This window comes from Ahaetulla prasina, chromosome 4 (genome assembly GCF_028640845.1).
Source record: "Ahaetulla prasina isolate Xishuangbanna chromosome 4, ASM2864084v1, whole genome shotgun sequence".
Classification (NCBI taxonomy): Eukaryota; Metazoa; Chordata; class Lepidosauria; order Squamata; family Colubridae; genus Ahaetulla; species Ahaetulla prasina.
Genome location: NC_080542.1, coordinates 122,466,915 through 122,478,200, shown reverse-complemented (window position 1 = coordinate 122,478,200; position 11,286 = coordinate 122,466,915). Strand labels below are relative to the sequence as shown.

At 36.9% G+C, this 11,286-nt stretch overlaps 1 protein-coding gene across 1 annotated transcript; it reads right to left on the bottom strand.

Annotated features, from left to right (window-relative positions):
* Positions 1-865: 865 nt before the first annotated feature.
* ACBD7 (acyl-CoA binding domain containing 7) lies at positions 866-11,275 on the bottom strand. The gene is made up of 4 exons (XM_058179706.1): positions 11,111-11,275; positions 2,169-2,286; positions 2,020-2,082; positions 866-1,931 (listed from the first exon to the last, which is right to left on the bottom strand). The coding sequence occupies exons 1-4, from the start codon at positions 11,120-11,122 to the stop codon at positions 1,858-1,860; spliced, it is 267 nt and encodes an 88-aa protein (XP_058035689.1). The 5' UTR covers positions 11,123-11,275; the 3' UTR covers positions 866-1,857.
* Between the last annotated feature and the right edge of the window lie 11 nt (positions 11,276-11,286).

Genomic DNA, 11,286 nt, shown 5'->3' with positions numbered 1-11,286 from the left:
TAAATTCCTCACTTTGTAGGCACGCATTCAAAAGGTATCGTATAATTTGTATACTAGCATACACGGAAAGTATAGTATAGTGTAATATAGTATAATATGGAAACATTTTAGGAAAGATAAATTATTTATCATTCTCTGGTAGATAAACACAATTAAATTACAAAGTGCATGAGCCAGAAATGTTCTAATTTTAAGCATTACACAATAGTGATAGGTAATGAGAAACAGCTTTGAGAACAGTCTCCTTGCAATAGATTGTATTTAGCTGGATTACAATGTAGAACACACAGGATTTATAGGATTTATGTAGAATTTTTAAATCATTAGACTTTGTACTAATGTCACTTGTACCTAATCACATGTAAGAAGATATGACTGCTAATGGCACTTTTCTTTCACTGGCCATGATCATCATCATTGGGTTTAACTACAAATAGCTGTTAACCAGCAGAAACTGGCGTAATTATATAAAATCCAGGAACGAATTCTAGACCCAGATTCACTGGTAGTGCGAGTTCAGTGTGATAATACACCATTTTATTTCTTAATATGGAGCATGTTATAGGTAGTCCTCAACTTACAACAATTTATTTAGTGACTGTTCAAAGTTACAATGGCCCTGAAAAAAATGACTTATGATTATTTTTCACACGACTGTTGCAGCATCCCCATGGGTCACATGATCAAAATCCAGATGCTTGGCAACTGACTCATATTTATGACGGTTGCAGTGTCTTGGGGTCATGTGATCTCAAGCAGTGTCAATGGGTAAGCCGGATTCACTTAATAACCGTGTTACTAACTTAACAACTGAATGGATTCACTTAACCATTGTGACAAGAAAGGTTGCAAAATCAGACAAAACTCATTTTTAACAGTTTAATAATTGACTTAGCAACAGAAATGTTGGGCACATTACGCACAGTAGTGTGTTGAAATAACTTTAGAAGATTTAGGCGGCAAGTGTAGATAAATCCTAGTCTTTGTAGTCTACTAGATTGTTGTTTAATTTTTAATCTTAAATTCAATAATCAACTGCTTGATAATCTGTTGATGACCCAGATTCTGCCATCCTGTAAATTCCTCACTTTATAGGCACACATTCAAAAGGTATCGTAAGTGAAGGACTACCTGTACTTTTCTATAAATTATTATGAACGAATTGGCTATTCTAGAAACAAAAGAAGAAAAAACAACAACCCAAATCTGACACCAAAGAGTAATGGGGAAACTTCAACGCTATCATGCTCTCAAAATGGCTATCCTTTAGAAGTGGAATTATAAATACTATGAAATGGCACAGCTAGAATTCGTTAAGAAGCTTATCATTAGCAGACTTGACTATTTCTTGCAAAATAAACTGAGACCATAAGAACCTCATAAATGCAAAATTGTGCTTCATCCAATTGTTTTATTTTGTTAATAATAAATTAATCTGTCATTGTCACCAGGTTTAACCTGTCATTTAGTATCCCACTCTCATTAAATACTGCTTTTACCAGCAATAATCACTGTGTGTGTGTATTATAGTGCTATTCTCTCAGAATTATGTTCCACACATCTGATAAAGCAGTGATCACAAAGGGTTATGCTATTATAAATGATTGAGACTTTAGTATCACAAGAGTATAGTATAGTATCGTATAGTATAGTATAGTATCACTGGAATGATGAGTCTAAAATACTGGTGGAAACAAGTTATGTTTTAAGATACATAATGTATTGTAAACAAGTACAATCAATGTCATAATGATTAAGATGAAATTATTACAGATTAAGTTTTAGGTCGGAACATTAACATTAATAACATTTGAAAGTACCATGAGCCTACTTGAAGGTGAAGTGTTTAAGGAAATTCTACATTCCATATTTCTGGATCATTTCATTTGCTTTAGAAATATAGGCTTTCATAGCATCATCTTTTGATATACCTGGAATGGAAAATTAGCAGTTATTACAATGTCTTACTTTTTATCAGAGGGGAAAAACACCCCTAGTATTATTTACAGTAAAACTAACCTTTCTTCAGATTCCAAGCCTCCCATTTGGCTCTGCCTTTCAAATCCAACATCCCAGGGCACTCTGTTGAAGAAGAAAATATAATCATTAAACCTGTGTTCTTGAAAAGGGCTCTCATACTCAATTTTTCCTAGATGTTTATTAAGTACCAGTGTTGTTGTCTCCTACAGTGGCCTGTTTGTAGAGTCCATACAGTTCCTTTAATTCATCATCGGTGGGCTTGGATTTTAATTTTTTAACATTTACTGCAGCAGTCTCAAAGTCAGTCTGATGAGAAAATAAAACAACAATCATTAAAGAAACATATCATTGTTTCATGTATCAATGTGATATGCTTATTTCTACGATTTTTATCGAATGCTTGATTTATGATTCTAGATGTATGGTAAAATATTCCTGTTTTTCTAGTGCTATGCTAGCTCATACCCTATACCATTTTTTTCTTTCTTTTTTTGCCAGTGTAAGAATTCCCTCCAGCCTTTGAGCTAGAGGCCATGCATACAAAACAGGTTTGTACGTGGGGAGAATTGCTGTTAAAGATAAAGAAACTTTCATTACTGAACAGCAACTGGCAAGGAGCAAGCTATTGTTTGGGATAACAATTCAACATTCATTTATTAGTTTTTATAATCCAACATTTATTAGTTAAATTTATAATCCAACTTCTTTCTGCCTTGATTTAATCAAGATTGAGAGCCAGTTTGGTTAAGGCATCAGCCTAAAGCCTAGTCTAGAAAGCAAGAGACTGTCAATTCAAAGTCCTGCTTTAACTATGAAGGCCAGCTGGGTAACTTGGGTCAGTCACTCACTCTCAGTGCAACTCCCCCTACAGGGTTCTGGGGAAAAATAGAATGAAGGTGTGCTGAATATATTACTGCCTTGAGTTATTTGTAAAAATAATAAAGGCAAGATACAAGTAAATAAATAAAATTTAAGAAAATACTTCTAAATAATATTTAGGATTTTGCTAAAAATAACCTGGTTCTATTTCATACAACACAAATTTTAAATGATATTGCATATCACAACTCCATTATGCAAAAGAGCTTTAAAACATGTAATCCTTGTCCACATATTCCACCATTCTTAAAACTTATTACAATCACAGATACACTTCTCTGAAAACAGAACTATGCACTTCTAGCCAATTCTGTAAAGCTTCTCTCAGTTCTCTATGCTCCTAATTTTCTTTTCCTTATCCTGTATTATTTTTTAAAAATTCTTCTCCAAAAACACTACACTACAAAATACTTCTCCAAAAACACTACACTACACTACTAACACTACACTACTAATCAGAGCATATAAAACATTTGCTAGACCAATTCTTGAATACAGCTCGACTGTTTGGAACCCATACCACCTTTCTGACATCAATACAATTGAACGTGTCCAGAAATATTTTACAAGAAGAGTTCTCCATTCCTCCGAATACAACAAAATACCTTATGCCACCAGACTTGAAATCCTGGGTTTAGAAAATTTGGAACTGCGCCGCCTTCGACATGACCTGAGTTTAACTCATAGAATCATCTATTGCAATGTCCTTCCTGTCAAGGACTACTTCAGCTTCAATTGCAACAGTACACGAGCACACAATAGATTTAAGCTCAATGTTAACCACTTTAATCTTGATTGCAGAAAATATGACTTCAGTAACAGAGTTGTTAATGCTTGGAATACACTACCTGACTCTGGTCTCTTCCCAAAATCCCAAAAGCTTCAACCAAAAACTATCTACCATTGACCTCACCCCATTCTTAAGGTCTGTAAGGGGCGTGCATAAGAGCACAAACGTGCCTACCGTTCCTGTCCTATTGTTTTCCTTCGTTATATCCAATTAATATAGTTATTACATACTCATACTCATATATATGCTTATGTGTTGTATAGTAGTTTCATGCTTATGCTTATATATACTGTGTGACAAAAATAAATAAATAACAATAAATAAAATAAAAATGTATTTTTCCAAAATACTTAGCATTCATTCAAATATTCTATACTATTGTTTATTACTTGACAAAACCAAGTAAATTAAACAGTGCCTTACTGCAGTGGTTTTTGCTGGTTATATTAAATCAAACTTTCTCAAGCTGGGCCTCTCACCCAAAATTTCTACTAGATTCTTAAGTAGCAGGCTCAGAAGACAATATGAGATGACCCCAAGACAATTTATGTTTGACATAAACCAAAAAATGGACTTTTCTCTAAATAAGTGATTCTCTCCTACACACAGAAAATTCATTAAACTTTTAACAAGTATTATTTAAATAATAAACAAAATTGATAGGAGACACCTGCAAAGAAAGCAAAAAGTAGCAGAATTGTCAGAAAGAAATGAACTAAGAGAGCAAAGCCACTTGAAATCCTTCCAGATTTAATATATGCTTCCTCAGCAGTGTATCTCTGTTTTAGCCTTGAAAACAATTTTATGATTTTTGACTAATTAATTTTGCTCTATTCAAACCAAGTTCATTAGTATGATACAATGATTTCGTATGCTGTTCTGCTGGCTCTTCAAAGCATATTTTCAGTATTATGCCCACCAGAAATTTATATCTACTTACTCAGAACTGAATCCTACAATATTCTGCATTTTTTGCTGTTAGTTGCGAAGTTGTGTCCAACCCATCGCGACCCTATGGACAACATTCTTCCAGGGCTTCCTATCCTTTACCATCCTCTGGAGTCCATTTAAGCTCACGCCTACTGCTTCAGTGACTCCATCCAGCCACCTCCTTCTCTGTCGTCCCGTTCTTCTTTTGCCTTCAATCTTTCCCAGCATTAGGCTCTTCTCCAGTGAGTCCTTCCTTCTTATTAGGTGGCCAAAGTATTTCAGTTTCATCTTCAGGATCTGGCCTTGTAAAGCAGGGGTCTCCAACCTTGGCAACTTTAAGACTTGCAAAGCTGGCTGAGGTATTCTGGGAGTTGAAGTCCACAAGTCTTAAAGTTGCCAAGGTTGGAGACCTCTGTTCTAAAGAGCAGTCAGGGTTGATCTCCTCTAGGACTGACTTGTTTGTTCGCCTTGCAGTCCAAGGGATTTGCAGGAGTCTTCTCCAGCACCAAAGGCCTCAATTCTTTGGCGCTCAGCCTTTCTTATGGTCCAACTTTCACAGCCATACATTGCAACTGGGAAAACCATAGCCTTGACTATACGCACTTTTGGGTGATATCTCTACTTTTTAGTACGCTGTCTAGATTTGCCATAGCTTTCCTCTCCAGGAGCAAGTGTCTTTTAATTTCTTGGCTGCAGTCCCCATCTGCAGTGATCTTGGAGCCCAGGAAAATAAAATCTGTCACTACCTCCATTTCTTCCCCATCTATCTGCCAGGAATTGAGAGGGCCGGATGCCATGATCTTAGATTTCTTAATGTTGAGTTTCATGCCAACTTTTGCACTCTCCTCCTTCACCTGCATCAAGAGGCTTTTTAGTTCCTCTTCGCTTTCTGCCATTAGAGTGGTATCATCTGCATATCTGAGGTTGTTGATATTTCGTCCGGCAATCTTAATTCCAATTTTTGATTCATCCAGCCCTTGGATTTTTAGATACATTCTATAAATTAGTCCACCCTTGGTTCAGAAATTGTTGCCCTATGATATACTGTTTTGCCCAGTTAAAGATTATGGGAACAAGAGTTTTGGTAGTACATACATATAAAAAAAATCATTCCTCACAAAAGTCAGTTTTTTTCTTTTTTCATTACCACTAGGGCTCACTTTCTTGCAGTCCTAATTTCTTCTTATTAAATTTTCAAAAATGTACCTGTTCAGCATCTTTTATTTTTAATCAACATAATCTTGGTCCATTTCTTCAGCTACCTGGGCTGTGTGGATAAATTCTCAAAATCTGTAGGTTTCCAAGTACAGCAGTTTTAATAGGAAAGCAATGCATAATGCTTTCGTGCATTTAAGGAAATAAATTACAAGTAATTTTAATATACATATATTAAAAGACATTGGGCCGGATTCATATTTGAGTGCAATCGTAGTGATCTTTCCTTAGGCTAAAAAGAACGTGAGGCCCCATGATTTAATCCCTCATCCAGCTGTTGTCACAGCTGGGCTGCTCTACATCCTCTGCTAAAGCACGCATACACACAAACACCCACACACACCAAAGAATGTCTTGACAATTCCTTCAATTGGATTAAAGTAAAATGTAAATTGAGTTGCCCAGTATTTTGCTAATTGTAGTACTAATGATGAACCTGCCTCGATAATCAAAAATTATGTACAAGACATCAAGCGAAGATTTTGCAGATGAGTAGGCAAGCAATAGTAAAATCCAGATTCCAGTCTAGTGTACCATGATAAAGAAATCTATTACGATAATTTACAGAAATAATACATTTTAAAATAGAACTCTATGATGAAGTAAAATGCTATTAATAGTAATTATTAATTTGCATAATTTATATCCATAATTTATATAATAATAATAATAATAATAATAATAATTGTTATTATTATTGTTGTTATTATTATTATTATTATTATTATTATTATTATTATTATTATTATTATTTAATTTTTATACCGCCCTTCTCCCGAAGGATTCAGGGCGGTGAACAGGCAAATAAAATAATACAATACATTACAATAAAAACACTATTTAAAAAACTTATTCAATAAAGACTAAATTTAAAATACAATACAAAATATAAAATAAACCCCAATAAAATCCATGTTTAAAAACCCTATTAAGCCAGTCCTGCTCGGAAGAATAGATACGTTTTAAGCTCGCGGCGAAAGGTCCGGAGGTCAGGAAGTCGTCAAAGTCCTGGGGGAAGCTCATTCCAGAGGGTAGGTGCCCCCACCTATCTTCCATTTGTTTTGTCCCAGTGATGTAAAAAGCAAGAAAGATTAATCAGTTGTGGAGGTCAAACGCTAGGAAATCATACACAGAATAATACTGCCTCCAAAAAGTGATAAAAAGCTGCTCTGGATAAGTGATTCACAATCAAAGATTCTGGGCATCAGAACTAAAGGCTGGCTGAAACAAATATTATCTCCAACAACAGCTTCTGAGGTTATCTTATAAAGTTCCCAGCCCCACCCAACAGAGATGGTATTCATGATATTTCCATTTTCCAGGGAGGTGCTTTTTTCTGGGGCAATCTCACCCTGCAATCCTCAGCCATTTATGGGGATAAATGGGCACTTTGAAGGGGATAAAGATCAGCAAACGGAGTTGCAGGATCAGTAGATGTTGCAAGGACCTGTTTAGAATCACATGTCAAATTTAAATTGCTTTGACATGATTACGTGCTTTCAGGGTATTAGAATGAAATTATAATAAAGCTGCCATTGGCTAAGGTCATATTATTTTTAATCTAGCCTTATCCTCCAGTTTTGTTACCAGTCAACAAAACCTTTGCACATTTCACAACAATGGTGCTGAAATCTCATAGTCCAACAATTTGTGGAAGCTGTTAAAGGTTATGCAAACATATTCTGTTGCTTTTTTGGGGTGGGGGGTGGGGGCTTCCAGTCTGTGTTGATTCCTGGTGCTGGTCTGGACATGTCCTTGCAGATTTTTTGGACAAGATTTTGGGAATGGTTTGTCATTGCCTTTTTTCTAGAGCTGAGAAAAAAATGACTGGCCAAAGGCACAGCGTCATCCAACTGGCTTTGTGCCTAATCAAGGACTTTAACTTTAACCACTACACCAAACTACCTCATTGCCACAGTATTTAATAACCATTGGGTGAAGGAGTTACAACATCAGCCTTCCCAACATAAATAAAATCCTGGATTGAGTTTTATTATTGGGGAATTGGGTATAACCTTGCAATTTATTTGATAGCAATTACAAAAATGGTTTAATACTGCCTTCTTCAGGGATTTTTAAAAAAATCTTTCCAGTCTACCTTATATTACTTTTATGTGGTCGCCCATCTTAGAATGCTTAGCTATAAATGTGCCGATTCTGAAGAACATTGCTCGGTTTCTAATTGTATTCCCACACTACTTTAGTACTCTACTAGGGAAAGTCCAGACACTTGCAAAGTAAGAGCAAGTATCATATGCAGTTAGATATGCTGCATATGATACTTGGCAAGGAGTGCAATTGGGAACTACTGTGTTTTTCCAAAAATAAGACTGTGTCTTATATTTTTTTTTTTTGAACCCTGAAATAAGCGGTTGGCCTTATTTTCGGAGAGGTCTTATTATTTTGGGGTACGTGGAGCAAGAGCTCCTCTTGCTGTCTTAACTGATTTCCAGCTCTATCTCCCTATCCCTAACCAGAGGAAATGGCGGGGACCGGCTGCACATGCATTTAAATATTTTCGGGGAAGACTTATTTTCGGAGAAACATAGTATCTCTGATTTTCTAGAAGCAAGTGAAATACTGTTTATCTACAATTTTGTCAGGTTCAGTTAAAGGAAAAATCAATGCCAGCAATGCAGTAGCTTGCACTAAGAAACCAGCACAAGATAGAGGGCTTGAAAATGGAATCACAGCAGACAAAACGCTATAAGGGAAAGTGACAATGCTGGTGGCTATTTAGCTAAGAAAAAAAATTAATATATAAAATATGCATACAAATACACATAATGTGGCGCAGAGGAATGGAACTTTCCCCCCTTTAGACAATACACAATACTAGATGTTGGGTGAATCAGGAAACAATACTGTTTCACAGAGCATTTAATTAAACAATGAAACTTATGTTCACAAGAGGCAATGATGGCCATCACTCTGAATAATTGGGGTAAAATTACATCAACATAAAGGCAGCACAGTTATTAGTAGCTATTAATCACAAAAGAGATGTGTGGCTCTTGCAATCAGAAACACACTGCTTCTCTTGTAAGGAGCAGTGTTATTGTCCAATTTCCAATTTTCACATTAGCATTGCCTGGTTGGATTTAGAATGGAATGGAATGGAATGGAATGGAATGGAATGGAATAGAATAGAATAGAATAGAATAGAATAGAATAGAATAGAATAGAATAGATTAGATTTTTTTATTGGCCAAGTGTGATTGAACACACAAGGAATTTGTCTTGGTGCATATGCTCTCAGTGTACATAAAAGAAAAGATACTTCAATCAAGAATTCTAACGTACAACACTTAATGATAGTCATAGGGTACAAATAAGACATCAGGAACCAATCAATATCAATATAAATCATAAGGATACAAGAAACAGTTAGTCATACAGTCATAAGTGGAAGGAGATGGGTGATGGGAACGATGAGAAGATTAATAGTGCGGATTTAGTAAATAGTTTGACAGTGTTGAGGGAATTATTTATTTAGCAGAGTGATGGTGTTCGGGGGGAAAAACTGTTCTTGTGTCTAGTTGTTCTGGTGTGCAGTGCTCTGTAGTGTAGTTTTGAGGGTAGGAGTTGAAAAGGTTTATGTCCAGGATGTGAGGGGTCTGTAAATATTTTCACAGCCCTCTTTTTGACTCATGCAGTATACAGGTCCTCAATGGAAGGCAGGTTGGTAGCAATTGTTTTTTCTGCAGTTCTAATTATCCTCTGAAGTCTGTGTCTGTCTTGTTGGGTTGCAGAACCAAACCAGACAGTTATAGAGGTGCAGATGAACTGGATCAGCAGATCCTTGGGCAGTTTGAGCTTTCTGAGTTGGCGCAGAAAGAACATTTTTTGTTGTGCTTTTTTGATGATGTTTTTGATGTTAGCTATCCAGTTTAAGTCTTGAGAAATGATAGAACCTAGGAATTTGAAGGTCTCTACTGTTGATATTGTGTTGTCTAGTATTGTAAGAGGTAGAAGTATGGAATGATTTCTCCTAAAGTCTACTACCATTTCTATGGTTTTGAGTGTGTTCAGTTCCAGATTGTTCTGGTTGAACCATGAGGCTAGTCGGTCAACCTCCCCTCTCTATGCGGATTCATCTTTGTCTCGAATGAGACCAATCACTGTTATGTCATCTCTGAACTTCAGTAATTTAACAGATGGATCATTAGAGATGCAGTCATTGGTATACAAAGAGAAGTGGGGAAAGCACACAGTCTTGGGGGCACCCTGTGCTAATTGTACCAGTATCTGATATGCTTCTGCTAAGCTTCACCTGCTGCTTCCTTTTTAATAGTTATGGTTTGATACTTAGCATGGGGTTTTCATATATTCCTTATACATGAATCTAGGAGTGAATTGCAATGATCTTGTGTTCACCCACATTCCTAATTCCATTTAAAACTAGACCTCTAATTCAGTTGGTAGCCAAATCCTTGCTTTCTGTAGCAAATTCAAACTCTTCACAGCAACCATGCTTTTACTATCAAACATCTGCCTTTTCTCCACATGAGACTCATTAAGTACACATATTATTCTCAACGGATAACAAGCACAGCCTCCTGGAGAACATCAACCAGATTCTCTGCAGTCAAGCTGGCTGAAGAAATTATGAAGTCACAAATGCTAAACCTTTCCAAAGACCGTATTTATACTGTGCATAGAAAAAGTATGAAGTCCCATTTCTGCCCTCAGGCACAGTAAGAGACAGAAAAGAAAAGGGGCAAAAAGTGAAAGAGCATTTGAAAGCAGAACTTTTTCCTTCTCAACCAAGAAAGAAAATGAACTCCTGCACCCAGAAACAAGCCCTACATTGTTTCCGCTTCAGCAATGGCTTCGCAGTCTAATTAAACAAGCGGAGAGCTCACCAGTCTTTGCCGAGTGCCAAGAGACTTCTCCAAAATTACTGAATGGAGAATTGGAGTATCAACTTTTCTCAAAGTGGACATCTACTTTTATTCACATGAATCTCTTCCATGGTTAATTAGAATCCCGGTTCACTCACTCAACTAAATTAACCCGGTTCGCACATCACACGGGAACTAGTAACTGTCCACGTTGCAAAACAGGTCAGGTTAAAACGCGTTTGGCCAGTCTGTGAATCCATGTCCCGTGCCAAGGCGACGACGCAGCTTAAAGGAAAAGTGGGATTTTACAGGACGAACCGAAGCTAAGCCGATTTCCAGCAAGTCAACGATCTTTCCCCGCTCCGCAACCCCAGTTCATGGGGTTTTTCATGTGCCATTAAGCCCAGAAGACACAAATGTAAAACCAGTTCTCCTTCTTCTTTCTCCTCGTCCCCTTTTCTTATTTCATTACCTGGAGTGTCATGTTGCTCCGTGCACCCAACACCTGCACTCTTATGAACGGGCAGCGGATCCGGCACTAAGCGCGCGCTTTCCCCGCAGTCTTTTTTATGAGCCCGGAGAGGCCGGTTTTGTGACTGGAGCGGGACTGTGACGTGGCGCCAGGGGCTGTACTACTCAGTGCGCCAA